This window comes from Ixodes scapularis, unplaced genomic scaffold (genome assembly GCF_016920785.2).
Source record: "Ixodes scapularis isolate PalLabHiFi unplaced genomic scaffold, ASM1692078v2 PGA_scaffold0__279_contigs__length_252992795, whole genome shotgun sequence".
NCBI classification, from domain to species: domain Eukaryota; kingdom Metazoa; phylum Arthropoda; class Arachnida; order Ixodida; family Ixodidae; genus Ixodes; species Ixodes scapularis.
In genome coordinates, this window is record NW_024609835.1 from 6,232,710 (window position 1) to 6,254,878 (window position 22,169).

Genomic DNA, 22,169 nt, shown 5'->3' on the forward strand with positions numbered 1-22,169 from the left:
CCACGTTAGTCACCTTCTCAAAAGTTCGCGCCATTTACGTACGTCGAATTTCCGTGTTTTTTTTGTTTTTTTTCGTATTTTGAGTTTTTCTATTTTCTGGAATTCTCGTATTGTTTACGGTGACTGACTGTCTTCATTCTAAAGGAAAGTGAGCCCACAGACATTTTGTAGAGTGTGCGCTGAGGTCCCATGTGTTCTATTGATACACGGAAGGGCGTCTGTATAAAGTACGTTCAAGTAGGCACGAGAGCGAAGGATTTAATCGCAAATGAAAAAAAAAAATCTCCGCTTCGGTTTTATAAAATCAACGGGGAACTTCGACAGCTCGTAATTGTTGTTCATGGATGTTTCGCCAACGGGATGTTGGTCTGCCTGGAGGGTGCCTCGTATTTCCGCTGTAAGTGAAGTACGACTGCGAGCCCGGGGTCGCGGTATGAATTACACGGGCGCACGCCGTATACAATGCCCATCCGGATCGAAACGCGCACGGCTGGGGATTGAATCCGGAATCCGTGGCTCCTGCAGCACGACCTTCCGCTCCGCGTGCTCAGAGCTGTGGTGCGTTAACACTATCCATTTTTACTTGAACTGGATTGGTATATACAGTGTATCTGAAGCTCTCGCTTTCTTTTGGAAGTATGTCTTGAAGTGCGCCGGCTTCGAGAGCAAGTGGATAAAACAAACCCCTTAAAAGGATACTGAACCAAAGAATTTAGTATCCATAATAAGTGGCGCACGTTCTTTCCACCAGCCAGCAGCCGCCGGTGTGCGCGAGCACACGCAACGAAAATGACGTCAAAGACCTCCATTCGGAGTCATGAAACGATATTGGGTTGGAATGTTCACGACTTTGGAGACTCGTACTGGTCCTAGTCTGGCCCAAGTATACTGGCGCAGACCACCACTGATTCAGAAGCTTCTTTGTCGCGGTAAAATTGCGAAGATAAAAGGGGATTATTTCTTTCAGTCTTGCCTTCGCAAAGCTCGATGACGTGATTGCGGGGTCGAAACCACTCGCCTGATGACAGCTGAGCGCGGCTCATGGACTGGACACGGAGAACTGCGTGAGCACTGGACTTCGGCTGGCAACAATCAAAGCCTTGACGGACGCTCGTGTAGTGGCTCGTGTCCAACCACTGCGGTGATGAGAATAGCCGAACTCTAACAATGCCTGGAGCTCAGCCAACACCACCTAGACAGAAGGCCTCCGAATGGTCTCCTCTCTCTCTCTATGAAACGTCATCAGAGTCGGATCGCGCTAACTCGGCTATTGGGCCCGAGCCCGACCTTCGACGCGCTGGTTGGACACGAGCCTCAGCCGAACGCTGACCCAGCTCTCGTACCCAATCTCTCGCCTCGATCGATCTGACTAGGATGACGCGTGTGGAGGCCTTCTGTCCAGGTGGTGGTGGCTCAGCACGCATTTTCTACTTGGCCAACCCCAGCGCGTGGCTGTGGTTAATGCTGGCAGCATAGGATAGGCACCAGGCCACGTGGCCGCTTGTTCTGGGTCCGAGTTGAGGGGATAAAGGATGGTCATATTTCTCGATTTTTTTTTTTTTTTTGGCGACTGCATTTGCTTAGAAAGATAAACTAATACTTGGGCCACACGGGAAACTCGAATGCCATTTACAACGAACGGAATTTGAACGATCGGCCAATCAGCGGGCGACACTCCGAGCGTGGGGCGTTCCACGCGCGACAGATTGCGAGCCGATTTGTTATCACACGAATGTCATTAGTTGTAAATGGCATTCGAATTGCCCGTGTGGCCCAAGTATAAGGCAAGTTTATTCAGTCATTGATCTTACGGAGTAATTCTAAGGAGTATTTAGAGCGAATGTAGAAGAATCGTTTTATGATCCCTTTCACAAACTTCACAATTCAATTTTTTTTTATTTCTTTATTTTTAGAAATATTGATAATATTTGTTGCTTCAACGCGCGAAGAGCGTCTCACGAGCACGAGTTCCGCTTCTCGCCTCCAAGGGCCGCACGGGGCAAGCGTCTCGGCATCGGAGCCTTTCAAGTTTGACGCCATCGCAAGACAAGCACAAACACATCGAGAGGCTTCAGATAGAACCTTTCATTTAAGCAGCTTACCGTGGCTAACTTCACAAAACCTGCAAACGCCAAGCTTCTACGTAGATTAAAAATTAGATAAACAAAAAAAAAAATCAAATGAAGATCACTGTGACGCTCAAAAATATATTGCGATTTCAGACAACATATATATATATATATATATATATATATATATATATATATATATATATATATATATATAGAGGTATGTTGGCTTGGAGGCCGAAGGCGTAGATAACAGATGCAAGGTGACGGTAGAAAACAAACTAGGAGGATTTTATTCGACGTTTCGACCTGAGGCAGACCTGCCTGAGGTCGAAACGTCGAATAACATCCTCCTGGTTTGTTTTCTACCGTCACCTTGCATTTATATATATATATATATATATATATATATATATATATATATATATATATATATATATATATATATATATATATATATATATATATATATATATATTGTACCTTGTTCAAGCGAAGGTTATACTCCTGGGTATAAATGAGTAACTTTGTTAATTGCGCTTCTTTCATAAGCTCATTATTCGCGCTAAGCTTCGTAACTGTTTTTAATGTTTTCGCATAAACCCTCACCCTTACATATTTCATTTCATTTCATTTCATTTATTGTTCTCTCAGGGCCCGAAGGCATTACAGAGAGGAGTGGGTTTTTTTAAAACGGAAACATATGAGTATAACGATACATAAGGCAAGACATAAAACAAAAGTTATTGAACATCAAAAAAACTTAGTAATGGCAATTTTAAAATCAGTAGCATCAGTTATCGAGACTATGGGTGCAGGAAGGCGATTCCAATCTATTGAGGTCTGAGGGAGAAAGGAGGCATTGAAAGATGAGGTGTTACACTGCTAATCTTGGCTCCACACTTCTCACCGTTTTCACCTTTGTTTCAATATAGAGGAGTAGCTTTAAAGGGGCCGTGCAGCAATATTGGGTAGTATGGTTTTTTTCACTTTACACAAGTTTACTGCCACTAGTGAGTCCCAAGCTTACTCGCATACAACATCACTGACCAAGAAGGTTCTTTATCGCCGAGTAATTTCAAGGATAAAAGCGGACGTTCTCTTTCAGTCTTTCCTTCGTAAAGCTTGATGACGAAGTTACGGGGATATCGCTTTGTTGGCGTTGTTAACAATGGGATTTCATTATCAAATTTCTCGATTCCCGCTCCGCGGCGACGATTTTTTTTATGCCGCTTCTACAGTGTACACGATCACTGCCTGATCATTCGATTAGGCTCGTGACAATCAATGCCTCAACATGCACTCGTGCCTATAATCGCTGCGATAACGGGAATAGCCCAAGTGGAACTCAGCTCGTTCTCGTGCCATGTGCTTTACCGACGCAGCGAGTGGTTATGATAAATATTGGCGGCGTATAATCGGCCCCAGATCACGTGGCCGCTCGTTCTGGCTGCGAGCTGAGGAAGTGAACGCTGCTCGTTTTTCTCGATATTTTTTTTTTTTCTGCATCTGCCATTGCGTGGAGAAAAAGAAAAAAAAAACTGACGTGTGTTTTCTAGGGAATGAATAAGAAGGAACAATTCTACCGAAAGTACAACAATTCTTGCATCGTCCCTTTAAAGGAAGGCGAGGCCAACTATCTTCCGCAACGTCGTATTTTTTTCCTTATTTTTTCTTTACCTGTGCAGATGCGTGTGTGTGCATTTGAGGTTTACTTATCGTTTCAATCGAACTGCGTGCTGAAAGCGAATTTCGCCGGCGTGTTTCATTCTTTTGTTTCGAAACATCCACGTGACGTATATATAGAGAGACGAGGCACTCTATCGACCTTGAGCGGACTATAGAACAATGGGCCGACACGGGTGCCTAAGTTCTGTGTGCACGTTTCCCGTGTTTCTAAAACAGCGCTTCTCTCGTTTGCTTTTCTTGCTTTCTTGTTTGCAAGACGACGGTCAGTTGGCGTTTGCCCGTGCGTTCCTGCTGCTCGCTTACTCAGCGGGAACACGAAATCCATGTCAAGTTCTCAGCGTGCTCTCGGTAAAAAAAAAAATATGATTCTGGCGTCGTTACTTTCAAGCTTTTTCTACTCCGAGCATGGTGCGCAGAAGTATAGGCGCACGGATATTTTAATGCAACGTTGTATTCGTACCGATGCTAACTCCGATGTGGCCTTGAAAAAGTGAGTGAAAGGTGACCATGCTGCCGAACACCCGCGCCGCAAGCTCCGTGGGCCCGAATACCACCTACAGAAGACAAGGCTTGCGCATTTCTCTTCCGAACGTCGTCAGTAGTGGATTCATTCAGTTCTGCTTAGCTTGTGCCAACTTGCACCAGAATCCAGCAGAGGAAGTTGAAGCATCCTCACTCTGGGTTGCGAGAAAATTCCACCAGGCGGATGGAGGTTCTAGGCCCGTTCCTGACCCTGTGGTTTAGATGCCCCCAGTTGTTTCTTTAAAATTGGCTCTAATAACGAATTTCACTTTTGGTGATTGGACCCTATTTATTTATTTTTGATGGGTTATGCCATTTGACGGTGCAGGTTGAGAGACAATTTTGTTACTTTTTATATATGTTTTTTTAATTAGAAGTTGTAATTGTATACCAGACAAGCATTCATTTATAAAAGCAGCACCACCTTAATCATCGCAGTGGAGCTGCGTTTCTAATGCCTGGCCTTATCGGCCAGGCGAAAATTGCCGAGTCACTGCTGAGAACGCGTTCCGCCGCTCAGTGGACAGAGATGGAGGCGCGCAGGAGGTCGGAATAGTCGCAATCGCAGGAACCGCGGGGAGAGTCCTACGAAACTTATCATGGCTCCAGGGCCCATCAGATTGTTGCAACAGTAAATAAGAACACCGAGAAAGAAACGAACAAGTGCGAAGCTGATAAGCCTCGCGCTTCTTTATCTGCCAGTGACAATAGTATGGTGCCACCGCCAACAAAGAAATGAGTGAAACTAACCTGAATGCCGAGCTTACGTTACTTTACAATAAACGATTCGAATGCTCGCCATCACGAGCTCGTGATGGCGAGCTCTCAGAAAAAAAGGGTATATTATTAGTTTATTACACCCCTTGCCCATATAATACACCCCAAAACTTCAATTCGACGTACAGCGCCCCATAATCGAACAGGCGACCCCAAAGTTTATGAGGGGCTTCATAGCCGTGTGGTAAAATTTATTAAGCTAGCTGATGTACGTAATAATGGGTACAAAAAAGATTATCAGAGTTTTCTTGGCCGTACTGCAAAAGCTCCGTGTTTTCTTTCTTTAATCTTTTATACGTACTTCAGCAATTTAATAAGTTTTATCGCACCGTTATCAAGCCCCTGGTAAAATTTGGTGCCGTCTGTTCGACTATAGGCCGCTGTACGTCAAAATGAAGTTTTGGGGTGTATTATATGGGACAAAAGGGTGTATGGTGATACCCTCTTTTTTTAGAGTGAGGGTAAGTGTCTAATTTTTGGCTGCGAGGGAAGCATTGCGAACACCAGTCCTTTTTAATTGAGTGATCGCTAGCTGGGGTCAAACAGATTTGGTTGTCGTACAACAAGCTGAACGGGCTATGGATACACATTAGGCAACTCGAGCTCAGTGCATTCTCCCATGCGTTCTGCAGTTCCGTGCTTAAGCGTGAAGTGTTTCTGACGTTTGCTGGGGATGCGACAGGGCGTCGGACATGCACGCACTTTCATAGCGAGAAGCACGCTCCAGGGATACGCGCCTTTCGCGGTGGTCTTCTTCTCCTCTCACTGTCTAGAGGCCGCTGACCTCGCACGTGCAGTGCGCGACACCGTTAGCGTGAACGCCACTCTCTTTGTCACGTATCGATCAAACCTTCCGAGCGGAATCGAGGGGCTTCAGTTTAACTGGAGCAACCGGCCGAATGGGAGATGTAGCCAAATGGAGCGTCTGGAGATTCGAGCCACAATTGGCCGTTTAGCTAAATTGGAGCGTTCTGGCCGATTTGGACATTCTAGCCACATGGACTCATCAGCCAAACGGACACCCCGGACGGACTGGGGCGACACCGTGAATGCTCAGGTTTCACAGTTGAAGAACTTGAGCTCTCGCTTTCAGAGCTACACCACAGTGGACGTCCCAGCGCCTACGTCACGGGCTGCCCCAGCCGCCACCACAACATTCTCGACACACCAAGTGCTACTGCTGCGCCGTCCTTGGGCCTTAAGTGTGCCACGACGCGGCGTGGGAGCGTTGCGCGTCTCTGAACGCGACGTGTTTCTCCCTTTACGGGGCCTCATTGAGCCGCGCTTGGTCGCGGAGGCCCGTCCCACCGCTCCGTACGAATTCCTGCCTCGTCCTTGTTGCGTAACGAATGAGGAAGAAGGCTGGGAGGCACAGCCCTTTCCACCAGGCTCGCTGTTTGTTGTTTGCCAGTTCACTCTCCGCTGCCCCGTAGCGTTTCCCTTTCGCTGATCGGGCGCAAACAACGACCGTAGATATCGCCTTCTCCTCGCTGACCTCGACGTATGTTTGGGATTCCATCGAAAAGAGAAAGAGAGAGAGAGAGAGAAAACACTTTTCCAACGCCGTAGTTCTGAATTTTTCTACGTTACCCAGATGATCAAGCTCAGTTTATAATTTATGCGGACAATACCAGCTTATTTCTTACTAGTGACGATGCTGATATCCTTATTAGAATGAAAAATATAGTTTTAAACACATTTTTTGTTTGGTCAGAAGTAAATGGATTAGAAATAAACGCATTGATGTCTAAAACGATTTTATTAAGACCAGTAAATAAGTTAATGACTATATCTTGTCCCCTAAAACTCGGAGTGACGGAAATCGAAATTGTCCCTCAACATAAAACACTGGGTGTATATTTTTCTGAGGATATGTCGTGGAACTTTCATAATAATTATTTAATTTAAAAGGTTTCCCAGGTAGTTGGTGTGATCGCGAGGTACCGCAATTTCTTACCAACCAATATTAAACTGAAGATATATTACGCCTCGTTTAACTCCCCACTTAAACTACTGTCATTCGGTTTGGGGAACTAGTACTAAAACAAACTTCCATAAAATTGATTTGCTTCAAAAAATATTTTGGGTTATATTGCAAACGCCCCGCGAAATTACTCCTCAGAACCTCTGTTTTCTAAATATAAAGTAACTCGCATCGAAAACATGTATAAATATCGTTTACTTTATTCCATTCTTTTTCATCTGAACCATTTGTACATTTCTTGTATAGTATTTCTGAAATAACGAGGCAATAATGTATTATTAGTGCTTGTCACCTGGAAAGATGGATGGTCCCCCGAAGCCGTAAAAATTATAATTTACAATCCCTTCATCATATCCTCCCGACAGTTCAAAATTAATAATGCGGTGTATTTGTACTCTCAAAAGCTGATCTACGCGAGCATTTTATGAGTTGAACTACTTGTATTTTGTATAATCTGTAACTAGACACCTTTTTGTTGCTATATCGAATACTCCTTTGCTGTTTTCAGAAGTGTCTGCGCGTGTACTTACCCGCAAAACACTCAAAGAGTCAATCATTGCTATCTATAGGAAATCCGGTCAGCGAATGATAAGGCGGCACATCCGTTTAGACCTAAAAATGAAGTCTGCGCTGTGGCATTACACAATGCAAAGCGTCATGCTTGCATTGCGTAATGCCACAGCCTAGACTTCATTTTTAGGTCTAAAAAGATGTTCCGCCTCATCATTCGCTGAGCTGATTTCGTAGATCGCAGAGATTGGCTCCTTGAGTGTTTTGCGGGTAAGTAGATGCGCAGACATTTCTTAGAGTGTATGTTTTAAGATAGCTACTCCTCTGTTACTTACTCCTTTATTGCATTTCGTATAAAGTGTAAACAGATCTCATATCGACGCTGTTGCCTCTGTAACGGGATCTCAGACACCGTCAAGCTGCTACCAGCAGTTGTTGTTTTTTTTGTCTGGGAGTTTTTCCAGTCTCTAAAAAATAAACTATATTGCACTGAATATATTGAATACTGTTTATATATCGGGGCCGCCATAATGCAGACAGGATAACAAAATTATCTGCCTACACGCCTCAAGCACCTTTGAAACCTGTGTACTTCACACTCGTCGTGTACGCTTCGAAAGATGTCTGCAGGCAGTTTTTTTACGACCAATGTGTCCGTCCTACAACAAAGGAAGAGTCTCCACAGTCTGTCTTTTCTACGATGTGACCGTGGCTTTGGGAGGCGAACGCGGGGCACGGATTTGACACGAGCGTGGCGTCATCGTTCGGCCGAGACTCGTGTGCTCGATGATTGGAGCCGAGTCTCAGCCGAACGCCGACGTGAGCACTCGTGTCCAATCCGGGCCCCGCGATCGCCTCCTTATATAGGGCGACGCGGAAAATTCGGCACTGTGGTGTCGATATTACCGCGGGCTGCGCACGCATGCTCCGGGCGACGTCTGCTATTTGGAGAAAGAAACCTACTGCGCATGAACAGAACGCGCTCCACGACCCAGTAGAGAGAGGGAGAGACGGTAGCGCGTGGAAGGCGGTTATTGGAACGTTCCAACGGACAGTCTAGAAAGTGAAGGGCGCGCGGAAGTCCGAACACTTCACTGTAGCTCCGGGGCGCCAATAAGAATGCGGCGTTCGCGGATAAGAGCGGCCAAGGACGAATCACAACGTGAGGAGCTTGAACAGGCCACGAGGCCTTCAGTGACACTACACTCTAAGAAATGCCTGCGCGTCTACTTACCCGCAAAACACTCGAGAGCCAATCTCTGCGAGCTACGAAATCAGCTCAGCGAATAATGAAGTGGAACATCTGTTTAGATTTAAAAAAATAAAGTCTGCGCCGTCGCATTACGCAATGCAAGCATGACGTTTTGCATTGCGTAATGTCACAGCGCAGACTTCCTTTTCAGGTCTAAACGGATATTCCACCTCATCATTCGCTGAGCTGATTTCGTAGATGGCAGAGATTGGCTCTTCGAGTGTTTTGCGGGTAAGTAGACGCGGAGGCATTTCTTAGAGTGTACTGTACGTTCTAAAGGATGTCCCAGCATAGCCTATATTAAGAAAAAAAAAAAAGGCTTAGTGATATTATTTGGCGTGTTTCACGGTGACTGAGCAGCGACGTTGTTCTTCCGATGCAAGCTCCGTTTCGACATCTTCGCCGAGCTTCCTGGTCGCTATACACCTACGATGCTCGTAGGTTTCGAAATACCGGAACGATGCTTTGTATGCGCGAAGCCCTTCTTGTCTCGAAGGGCGTGGGTGCGTGCAATCTCTTTTTCCGGCGCATACGTAAGAGGAACAGACACGTAAGTTTAGCCGTGTCAGGTGCTTCGTCACGCGCATGCTTGTCGCGTAGCAGTTTCGCAAGAACTCCATCGTTCACACAGTGCGTATGAAGAAATAAAAAATGCTATGTACCACTACCGTGGTTGTCTGTACTTGTAGACATACGTCTCTTGCAGATGACTATACTCCGTTTCACCTTATGTTGTACCGCAGCGAAGGCTAGAAGCGCGAGCTCATAGCGTTGGCAGCTGCCCTTGGTGCACGAGAGCTTGTGCCGCCGAGGTGTGCCATAGAGCAAGGAGCTCGCGCTTGTAGCCTTTCCTGCGGTACAACACAAGGTGAAACAGTGTATAGCTTATCGCGATGTTACACAATATTTAGTTATGATGTTTGGAAGAGATCATTCACGTGAACATATCTCAGAGTTCCAAAATTCGGGATTACAAACGGAGAAAAATGATCGCTATGCCACGTATTCCTACACCAGAGAAGGTTCAGTCTGCTGCCTAAGGAGACTAACTTCCGGCTCTATAAACACACAGAAACAAACACACACGCACATACACGCGCGCGCGCGCACACACACACACACGTACACACGCGCGCACAGACACAGGCGCACACGCACACAAACACACACACACACACACACACCAATTCCGCTGTACCTGCGCTCGTAAACTTGGCTCTAGAATGATTAAGCGTATTTTGAGCAAATCTTTGACCCAGAGAGGGCCGTCAACTGACCTCATAACACCGAAATTCAGCGTATATGTAGCGACCTTCACACCCTCCAACGTGCAGGTTTCTCGGATGCGTTTTCTCAACTCGTAAGGACTCACCCTGGTTACCAGATCCCATCCTTCCGCGACAATGCGTTTTTGCGTACAGAGGAACGGCGGAAACCTTGTCCGGAAGCTGCCCGACGGCTGCCGCCGAGGATTGACAGTTTCGAAAACACTCCCCGGAAACTGCAACTGACCGACTGATTCGCGAGGCTTCGCTCGCTTATGCCCGTGCTGTTCCGACATCACTGTGCCCGATCGGTTGAGCCAGTTGCGCGCGGAGAATACGACTTCAGTGACGATGCACTTTTGGCGGTGCTTGGTCGTCACTTCGGCTGCGGTCGAACTTTGCAATCCCTGACAGAATGAGAATGGCAGAGAAGAGTTTCACGTGTCCCACCCTTAGAGCGAGACTAATTATTACCTTCAATAACGCTTGGGCGTCTCGTGATCTTCGAGCTTGCGCGCACAACCAAAGCACGCTGGAAGGCAGAACACAGCGGAAGGCTAGGCACGGCGGAAGGCTGGGCGTCCGAAAGAGACACCCTCCCATCCTTAACCTTCTCAGAGACCATTCGCGACTCCAGCGAACGACAGGGGGCGTGCTGTTCAGGCATAATGGCGGACGAAAGGAAGCCGTTTTCGTCGTTCAGCACGCGGACCACCATAAATTTCTTGCACTGCAGCACAAAATCGGTGTTACATATGAAAGCAAACCGATGTTTCGACTGTAGAAACCTTCTTATAGTCAGTGCGTAGAAATGACACGGTGGAAGCATAAAAATGATTACTCGAAACGATGTTTGTTTCTATGCTGTCTACGAGAACCAAGCAGCGATAGCAGGCGACAAAGTGGAAACGACCTCCTCTCCTGAGCTTCTCGGCGTTGCCGCTACGCGGCGACGATTTCGCTGGAGTCGCCAATATTGTAACGTTTATTTCGCTTTAGCGCCACCACCAGTGATGTAGCCAGGACTTTGTTTCGGGGAGGGGGTGGGGGAGGGAGTTAAGCTCGTCATTGAAGGTATAAACGCTAACAAAAACTTAAAAGATTATCTGCAAACGTGTATTAGTTGGGATTAGTTCTACACGCATTATCGGAGTTACGATAATCAACACATTTAAGTAGAGAAATAAGATAATGCCCCCGTGTTAGGGTGCAAAGATGACTTCGTCCGTGCAGCATCATTCTAGTAGATGAATACAGTACTAGGAAAGAATGTTTCCAGCGGATTTCAGCTGGGAGACGCAATCTGTTGATTTATTAGCGGCAGGATGTGCTGGTGGCGCCCTCCTATGATGCGCTCTCGTGACGTCATTACCTTGCGAACAACAAGTTCGATGGTGCTTGTAAAAAGCATGGTGGAAGCGTAAAATCCTTGCGCTCTCCAAGCAACACTGCCAACACCGTCAAAATTAAAGCTCTTACATTCCTCTTATTTCCGTCGATGAGAAATCCTTTGCTGACGTCATAGTCAGCATTCTGCCAATCGTGGCAGGCCGACCACAGCGAGGCTTTCGATCGCGCACGTTGCCATATATCGAAGAGCTTTACAGTGGTTGCTTTCTGGTTTGCACGTGTTATGTTGCGTGAATGGCTCTCAAACTGGGCGTCCAGCCTCCATTGTTTGTAATAACCGTGACTTAAATGTTAAAATGTTTTTAACTATACCTTCGAACCAGGCAACTTTACATTCCGTCCGAGTGGTCATAACTCTTTTTTCTTCCGCCTTATGGCAAACATTTTTCCCATGTGCGTTCATTTATTAGATTCAATTTCGAATGAAAAGCCAAATATTTATACTAGACGCATTTTATAGTCATAAAACCTCAACGCAACAGATGAAGTGTGCTTTTTTTTTTTCCTGTGTTGATAATCTAACAGCTTTGCTCCTGTTTATTTCCATTTGCCAATCGTCACATCAGCTTGTCAATTTATTTATATAAGAGTTTTTTGTTGCTGGTATTGTGATTTTCCATCGGGTATCCGTATTTTTAACATAATTGTATAGCCGGAAAAATGCTTACATCCGACCTCGGCCTCAAATCAATGCCTCATGTCATTGTCGTGTGCATTGTTACCCTGGTGGCGGCCTGATCCTTTCAAATTTGAAACGACCGTGTAAATGTGTTTCTTAACGGACTGTGATGTAAATAACAGGGGTGTGACATGGTGGTGCATTATTTCAATTAAGCTATGAAGCGTATAATTCACCTGATTAAAAAAAATATAAGCCTCGTTCGCATGAAGAAATCAAATGCCAGAATGGGCCTCTATGGCCCACTGTGGCCCACTGTGGGGTCAACTTCCTTTACACTGCAGATCATGTTTGTGTTCACCACACTCGCGAAATACTAGAATCATGTAATAATAATAATATTAATAATATAATAATAATAATATCGATATCGATAAGGTTGTATGAATAGCTCGCCTTCCAACTTTTCAAAATTTCCAGACTTCGTTTTTTTTTGTTTTTTTTTAAAGATAAGTTTGGTTCAAATACAGAGCATGACTTTACACTGTCAAATCTGAACATAAGTAGCCTCCGGAAGTATTGGGAAGAATTCAAAATTTTGGCGGATGCATTGGCAGCCTTTGTTGATATTTTTGCTGTCACGGAAATTAATGTTACGGACGAATGTTTAGATGTATTTACTTTGCAAGGTCGATGTCCATACTTTGTAGAGCGCGATCCAAACGAACGCGTTTTTGTGCCCGCATAGGCTGTGCGCTTCCCAGAACTTGCGTACTTTGTTACGTCGAGCTGATTCCTTGCGCCTTCCGGACGCGCATAAGAAAGTTGGATGATATCAGGCTTTTCTGAACGCGCAAGAAGACGCGCTGTGACGTAGTAGGGCAGTAGTTCCGGCTCCGCGTTTGTTCGCCGTCTGGCGCAGACGCTCTCCGTTCGGCCGAAAGCGCACCGTCCTAATCAACGCGCATGCTTGTGACTCAGAAAGCGCACCGGAAACAGCAAAAAAACGTCACGAAATACGCAATTTCGGGGAAGCGCACGACCTCCTCGCGCAGAAACACGCAATGGTTTGGATCGCGATTAACGCGACCACGCGTCCTGGCGGGGGCGTGGCCATTTTTGTAAAGGATATTTATGCCGTGTCACCCCTCGACATTTTATTCGCGCATGCAGAATGCCTAGCCATTAAAGCGAATCTTGGAAATTTCGTTCTCGTTGTGATTGCTTTGTATCGCCCGCCTTCCTATAGTGTTTCTCGTTTTATGCTGGAACTTGATGACATGTTGCAGCTGTGGGGGTCGGCAGATCAGATTTGTCTGGTAGGAGACCTGGACATAAACGTCTTATGTTCTAGTAAAGTAGCTATGTCGCATTACTTGTCGGTTCTATATGCATAAGGGTTGGAATGTACGATACGTGCTCCTACTCGGGAAGAGTTGGTAAATAACCAGATGGAAAATCGTATTTCGACTGTTCCAGTGCGTGCACCTAATAGTTTTTTTCTGCTTAGTTCCTGCGTTATCATTCAACGATTAGCGGATCACTATTTTGTGGCCTATCGTTTTTCAACCACTTCATCTCCTTTTCCTTCACGACCTTCATACAGCGAGGGAAAAAGCAATAAAATCTAAGTTGTGATGCTGAATCATCGCAAGTTCGATTATCGAATCACTGGTTTTGATTGGCCAACACTTATTCAGTGAAATCCTCCTGATAAAGTGTGCGGTAAGGTTTGTGAAAAGTTAGAAATCTTTGAAAATCTCAGTCAGCGAAATATTATAAACAAACGCAGAAAAAATTACAGCTGGTTAAATTCGGGCGTTATTCGCGCCATGGCATATCGAGACTGGCTGTGGACGCGCCACAAACGTACTCCAAAAAACCAGGCCTTAGCTTCAGATTATAGAGTTGAAAGAAATAGAGTTGTCGCTCTTATCTGTATCACGAAACGACGATACTTTTTACAACAGTTCAATCAATTGGCGAGAAACGCGGCAAACACATGGTCTTTGATAAATCATCTTCGAGTAAAAAGATAACTGTTTCACAATCATGAATCATTTTGCTGGGAATCCCACTGCAGTGGCCGATGAGTTTGGTCGTTACTTGGCACGGGCTTCGGAAAGCTCATCTTCGGTGTAAGATGGCGGCTGCACGCTTAAAGAAACATTAGCAGCCTCAGCGTTTTTACCTACTTTAAGAAAGATCTGAGCTTGCAAGGATAATATTTAGCTTTGGACAAAGTAAACCACCCAGCATTGACGGAGTGTCCGCATTTACGCGCCGAAGGAACTTTAATGTTCTTGCTAATATTTTACTGTTTATGTTAAATGGCTTCTTGGATAAATCGACTATTCCAGACAATTTAAAGACTGCTATAGTTAAGCCACTTTTCAAGGGATTCTCACGAAACGCATTATATCTCAATTGCTGAGCCATATAGTGTCAAGTGTATTATTTTTTTTTGTATTTTTGTGTATAATCTGTTTTTTTTTGTCCACCAGCGTACCAACACCAAGACTTCAGGGTTGTGGCTGGGCACTGTACAGAAAAGACTGATTAATTGATCGATTGATTGATTGATTATTATTATTTGCAAGACTAAAATGTTATCCTGGGTAGCGTGCAAGGCTGTACAGAAACAGAGCAGTTTATACTGAGTTTGGCCAATAGGCGGTGCTTGTTGCCCGCTAGAAACAGCGGAATTCACGACAGCACAAAATGGCGTTGCTTTTTTCGTTTCTTTATTCCTGAGAAATCGCATAGAAATCCTATTCGCGGCGAAAAGTTTGGGTGTCGCCACCCGGTGGAATGTTTCCACAGCCCGAGTAAGGATACTTGAAATTCCACTGTTGGTGCAAGCACGGGCAGTGCCAAGCTTCTATGCACCATGAAAAGTAAAACTAGCGTGGGTAGCGCGTGCACTGACCATAGTGAGGAACACAGAAGCGCCCCTAGCGATCTTCTCACCGCGAATATTCCCAAAATGGCGTACGGGAGTAGTCATCCCCCCGGTTGTGGTGACTAGAAGAAGACGTGTGACGGGCGCCGTATGCGCGAGCGTTGCGATTTGTGATAATCAATTTCACCCACCTGCCCGCCTTGTTTTTTGTCACATGACGACGTGACTATGGAAGTTGTGAAGTCGAAACCATACCATTTTGGCCGACACAAAACCTCAACATTTTGTGTCACGTTGTCCGTTATTTTATTTCTCCGTATCTCAGACTTTATCTGAACAAGCCTATTTTGTTAAGTATTTATATTTAAAAACCTTTAATTATTGAGGGTGGTTTATAAGATTGTTTTGTTAAAAAAAGTTGCGACGCTCAATAGTGTGGTTTGGCCGCTCTGGCCAGTCTCCAAAACTATCCGAACATATCCGAAGCATACCGAGGTTCGGCCGTTCTTCCGAAACTTTCCGAAGCCTGTATGGGAGAAAGTTTCGCCCTATCACTAGTCAAAATATTAGAGCATCAAGGAACACCGAAGACGTGTGATGAATCATAATCAATTACTTCTTAGAGTAATTTTGTAATCGCTCTATTACATTTATTAGGAAGTAATCAAAACGATAATCTATATTACTTTTGAAAATACATAAAATAACCCGTAACCGTTTCCACTTTTCTCTCCTTTTTCTAATGGCGCCCTTTGCACAACTTTCCTAGCACGGAATCTTCGAACCAAGTCTTCGAGAGGAGGATGGTTTACCGAAATGGCTGGATTAAGAATACAAGTAGTTTAGAATCGGCTGATTTCAATCCAATAATGGACAGTAAGAAAAACCTCGAGTAATCGAAGAACTTTTTCAAGTAAAGGCCAATTACGTTTCTCGAGTAATCGAGTAATATAATTGGATACGTTTGTAACCGAAAGTAAATGTAATTGTAATACACTCGTTTCTTTCTTCTATTTTTGTCTGTGTGTGTGACTAATGTGTACAAGGCTCGGGGGGTGAGCAATGTATAGATTGACATGGCCGTCACCGTTTCAAACAGGCTTCCGCAGTGTTCGCTCGCAGTATACTAAAAGGAGCATCGGTGGCTCAACGAGTTATTAGCGCCGAGATGTTTCGGTGGCGTCCTCTTATGATTTCCATCTGTTAGTTAGTCAGCCCACTGGGGCTGACTAACTTTCCGCTGTATAAACAAACACAACACAATGAAGGCCTGTTCACACGTATAGCGCTGGAAAATACGTCGATGCCGCCCTCCACGATGCTTTGCCGAGTTGTCGGTTTAGCGGCGATGGAACGGCGCCGTATCGACGCTCACCACTGCGGAACAGCACGTGAGCGATGTGTCACGCGCACCAATGTGCAATCACATCGGCGATAAGTCACGCGCAAATCAGAGTTGCATCAGCGCTGTTTTCCAGCGCGGATTCGGCGCTGCGCTGTGTATGTGTGAACCGGCCTATATATACAGTACCAAAAAATGCCGATGGTGGCACGTGTTTCCGATCGTCCTCAGCGTGCGTTCCACCGAGCCACTCGACCCGACCGTATTCATTCGCGCTGCAACGGTGTCATCCGGTGCCGAACGCAATTTCGGAGACATCCGTCCGACCCTGACCGCGCCGCTCGCGTCGGCCGGGCATCCGACACCCTCGGAGGCACGGGCATCGAACTGTTCATTGCTGTCTCGAGATGGAGTCGTGACCCCCGTGGTCGGGACGGACGCCACAAGACACGAGAGACTCGCAGCATGCGGCCACGTACGTTCGTATGTCGCCAGGCATGCCAGCCCATTGTGGGAACCCAGACGCAACAAAATATATATATAAAAAAAGACTTCAGAGTATACAAAACAAGGCGCTTAATTACGTATGCTGCATGCAGATCGACTGCATCCACCACTGAATTGCGAAATAGAGCTGTGTTTTTTACAATACAAACGTACATGATAATAAATGACCAAAATTATTAATTTCAGTTATTAACGATTTACATAAAATTAACAAAGAGAAGTATACAAAAATTTCAATACCCAGCATTAATAAAAATAAACAAACCTGGCATGTTGATCCTCACATACACTTCGCGGAAGTCTTTAAATTCTCGTTTTTTGTAAGATCTATAGATGATTAGAATAGCCTGCCTGAAACGGTTGCAATAGTGAAAGTACATATTGTTTGTAGAAAACATTGCGTTAAATTTGATGGTTTAATAAATATCTGCTTTGTAATTCCTGCCTTGGCCAGTCGATGACTGGCAGTATAAAAAAAAATATATATATATATATCTCAAGAATGTTAAACCAACTAACACGCTCTTGTGTTTGTTAATTTAAAATAACTTTACATAAAAAAATATATATAAAAAAACGAAGCTGACCTTGCGTTTTATGGAGCTGGTGAGTTTGGCTTAACGGATATCTTGAATCACTAATTATAGGCTACCAAACACGTACAGTTTTAGCAATATGAAAGAGACGAGACAGTTTGAGGCGGCCATGCTAGACTCTCAATTTGGCCATACTAGCATTGAATTCACTTGAGGAAATAAAGAAATATTTGTTCTATTTTTTTTTCCCTGAAAATAAAGTGCCTTTGGCCAAAGTCTTTCGAGAACAACCGCATCAACTGTCTAAGGCTCTAAGCGAATGCATTTTTCATATTGTCGGAGACTACATAACATGACACGGTTAATGTAATCACGGGGTTTCATACATTTTTTTTTTAGAACTAAAAGATAATGATATAAACTACTAGTGTGCCCGGTAGTTCTTCAATCTGAGCAGGAGCGTGACGGCCAAAATTTGTTGTTCGCCAATACCTTCAAGAAGTAAATAAAGGAAACGCCATGTCCTGGTTTGTGCTATGCTTCCCCGCAGTACGCGGTAATCCTCCATTCGCGACCTTCCAGCGACCGATTCGATGTATTGGCGCTTTGCCGCACGAGACGGTACCTCTAAACGATTTTCCTTCTCTTTATTCAAGATATTTCTGAGTGTAACGAGTTGTCCTGCTACTCGGAGCTGGTTTCATGTTTTGCGCTTGCCGAAGTCAAAACGATATTGGTTTCGATTAGGGATGTCGCGAACCACCCTAGGTTCGATTTCGAAAGGTTTCGATATTTGCGAAGCGAACTGAGGTTCGATTTCGAAAAATTTCGATATTTTCGTACCGACCCAGGTTCGAATTCGAAAAATTCGCAACTTTTGACCACAGCGGAGTTTCGAATTCGAAAATTTCGAAGCTTTCACGGTTTCCAAAATTTCGAATTCGAATATTTCGAATATTTTTTTACTTCAGGTTCGATAAATTCGAAGATCTCGAAATTCTTTGTAAAAAAAATTCGAAAACTTCGAACGCTTCGAATTTTTATAGACATGAAGTTCGAACAATTCGAAGATTTCGAATTTCTTTTTGCATAAAGTTCGAAAAGTTCGAAGGTTTCGATTCTCTTTTAACGCTAAATTAAAAAAAAAGAAAAGAGAAACTTCGAAGATTTTGAATTTCTTTCTAATCCAAGTTTTCAAAGTTCGAAGTCCGATTTTCAAATTTTTCCACAGTTTCAGTTTCAAATAACGTTTTCACGACTCACTGGTTTTCACGAAATCAAGTTTAGAAAAGGTAGGGTGTGATATCTAGATTCTGCGAAGTTGGTCAGGCGATTAAATGAGGCGACGAGTGTCCCGGACGTGCTAGAATATTTGCCAGTGCAGAATTGTGACCGCCAGCCCCGGGGGGGGGGGGGGGGGGGGGGGTCTTTAACCTGCATCACGCAGTAGTGATTGCACGAACACACTGTTTTACGAGACTCATCCAGTTCGAAACGGCCAGGGGCGAGCAGGAGGTTGAGGCTCAGAAAAACCTTGAAGCGACCTGGCAAACTACCTCGCCACCCCTTGCACGCTGGTAGTAATCCGATCCGGTGAAGTTTATAATTGTCCTGGAGGTTTATTTTCTGGGACGGAGGAATCGCCTCGCAAAAAGCACAAAAGCCGACACAACTCGAGGTCGAGGAGCGTTCTACCATACAAGTGGCGTCGGAAGAGGAAAAACGGGGGGAAAGAGGGTAGCGGGGAGGGGGGGGGGGGCTTCAGCCTTTTTTTCCCCCTTGCAGGTATTTCGAACTGTTAAAGAAAACAATACGGGGAAAGAGGGCGTGGTCGAGCTTATTTTAATCTGAAATTATTTATGCATATGTATAGCTACTGTCGCTCTTCACTGCATAAAAGGTTGCGTAGATGGTCATTGTTAGAAACTCGTTGTCAGCAGGCACTGCTCGTCACATGCTTAGTGGTTCAGAAGTTCAAAGCTGTCTTTTCGACCTAAACGCTAAACACCTGTGCCGATAGTAACAAAAAAAAAAAAAAAATAATAATAATAAATGCGGGAATAAAAAACAGGAGAAAAAAAAAAAAAACTATCAAGAATTCGTCGGAAGTGTTCTATTCTTGCATATTCAGAGGTTCAGAACTTCGAAACAAGTTTCTTTTACCAAAATGTGTACAGGCTAAAAGAAACACGTCCCAGGAACGTGAAGCGAAAAAAAAAAAAAAGTTTTCTTTTAATGACGTGCTGAACTTGAACACTATTAGAAATCTTCTCCCATGAGTTAATTTATTCCTTAACGCGAAAAAACAATAAATATATTATTTCGTATTCTGCAGATGGCAATGATATGTACTGTCTGTGGTGTTAATTTAAATGCGATACCTCAAACAACTTAGACGAAAATAAATATCAAGTTTAGGTTATAATTGCATGCAGATACATGTTTGGACATTTCTTCGAAACTCTCACGTTGAATAACAATAATCACATCTTAAGAAGGCACTTACCTAGGCTATACATAGATCATTCTTAAAAAAAGTATAACATATCTTCCATAAATAGCTCCGGCTGCAGCGTGCTTCAAATCTGGCACAAACGATAATCGTCAAAAACCCGTCGTCCTTCCTCGCCCCTTCGGGGATTTATTTCTTTAAACCTAAGCATGCCAGAACATTGAAATAAACGACATTGTCTTTCGTAAGGAACGCAGCACCGCGTGTAAAAGTTCGAGAAAAAAAAAAAAATTACGAATGTACCCCACTACTTGAAATCGAATGAAACCGTCCGCCGGTCTTTCGAAGTTCGACGAACGTCGAACTTTTACCCTAAAAGTTCGAAGTTCGTCGAACTTCTGACTTTTCAGAATCCGAAAGTTCGAAACTTTTCGAATTCTCTTGATAAATAAGTTCGAAAGTTCGAAATTCATCGAATCTTTTGGTCAGTCAAGTTCGAAAGTTCGACAAGCATCGAACCTTGCAGCGCAATAAGTTCGAAAGTTCGAAAAATATCGAATATTTTAGCGTAATAAGTTCGACGGTTCGAAAAGCGTCGAACTTCTTAGCTTAACAAGTTCGAAAATTCGACCTCCGTCGAATTTTACGATATAGACAATTCGAAAAATCGAAATCTTTCGAACCTTTCGAACCGCTTGATTCGATCATCGAAACTTCGATTCGAAAAAAGTTCGCGGCATCCCTAGTTTCGATAGTGAAATACTTTTGCTTGGAGGTGTCCCATTCGTGGTTATAACTTTCCGACGACAAAAAGAAGTCTTACTCTTAATTGGGACGGCTCGTGCTGCTGAATCTGTCGCGTACTGACGACCCCCCATGCTTGGATTAGCTAAATCAAATGTACAAACAAAGTGGGGGGTTACAGTTTTAACATTTTAAACTGGTTTGAGACGAGGTTGGGGGTCACAAGCTCATATTTTGAAATAATGTCACAAGTCGTCCAGTTATTATATTAAAGCGCGTTGGTGAATATGAAGGGTAGCTTAAGAATGAGCCAACGTGTGCATATGGGTACACCAAATTATCTTCTAAATTTTGAGAGTGTGCACATAAAGTCATAAGCATGCGCGGCCTTCTTATTTGTTCTTCAGTCAAACATTCGGAGAGAGGTGCTTCCTTGGTTTCAGGGCGTCTTGACGACTACACTTTGGAAAGAAAGCTCCCGGAAGCCAGGGTCAGCGGCGTAGAGTTCCCATTTTCCCGGGGGGGGGCAGACCCGGAATGTGGCTCAAAAAAAAAAAAGGGGGGGGGGGGGGGAGGCTGCGGGGGGGGGGGGGGGGGGGGGGAGAGGAGGAGAAGGTCCTTGTTTTATTTGTTCCGTGGGTTCTCCCCATAAGGGTCACCTGCAGCAGTCGGAGCCTTTACAGAGCATTTTGGTAAACCCGAGACTGGAGAAAAAGGGACAAGGACATAAACCAACGGACACGGGCATTGTGACAGCTAACTACCTGGTGTCCCCAAATAAGACGCTCCGCAAAAGAATGACCCGGAAACTTCAGCGGTTTGACGCATCCAGTAGAAATTTCTCTGAATACGTGTTTTACTGGCCACATTTATGCAAACATATTGCAAGACTAAACTACCAGTACAAAAAAGCGAATCTTTTTTTTTCTGCAGGGGTAGTTCGGGTCTAAAATTTTGTTGCATAAATGTGACCAGTAAAACACGTATTTCAGGAATATTCCTACTTGTTGCACCAAGGATCTAAATTTTGCGGGCCATTTTGTGTGTAAAGTGTATTTTGAGATGCCCATATAGTACCAAACTCCCCGAGTGGATACGCAGGCGCACCAAAAGTGTTAATCCTTTGATCCCTAGCAGACACAAGTTGCCGTCGGCAGGGCTTGTCTACGCGCACTCTCCGCCTGGAGGCACGCTCCCCACGCGGCGACCTTGCTGTCCGGGATGCTCGTTCCTTTCGGTGCGCCGCCTCGTGTAATCACTTTTTGACGAGCTGGACTTCGCTTTTCAACGCAGGGACCCATCGGAGAGCCATTCGTCTTAATTTTTACACAGGATACCGGACGAACTGTCACGTTCTTAGCCGAGTCGGAACTGGGCGAGTCGACTTCCTATGAGAACGGCTTACGTTTCAAGAATGTCAATGGGTTCTGAGTTTAGGTTTCCATTTGCGGTGTTCGTGTCGGCTCACGGTTTAAAGGGACCATGAAATGATTTTAAAATCTAATTTCATCCACCGCACGTCGTAAAAGGTGTGAAAAGGAACACAAAAACACAAGACTAGGGAGCCAAAAAAAATTATTTGCTATAGA

General features: G+C 44.6%; 1 protein-coding gene across 3 annotated transcripts in view; it reads right to left on the reverse strand.

Annotated features, from left to right (window-relative positions):
* LOC115309892 (lipid droplet-associated hydrolase) overlaps positions 1-22,169 on the reverse strand; it is a 59,047-nt gene that overhangs the window by 32,783 nt on the left and 4,095 nt on the right. Inside the window, exon 2 of one of the 3 annotated variants that reach the window (XM_042288689.1) lies at positions 974-1,136. The exons of 1 other annotated variant lie outside the window; for it this stretch is intronic. In XM_042288689.1, coding sequence (XP_042144623.1) covers positions 974-1,043 — 70 coding nt within the window. In that variant the 5' untranslated portion in view covers positions 1,044-1,136. The remainder of the gene's footprint in view (positions 1-973; positions 1,137-22,169) is intronic. One more of the 3 variants, XM_029968141.4, reaches the window with a different exon arrangement.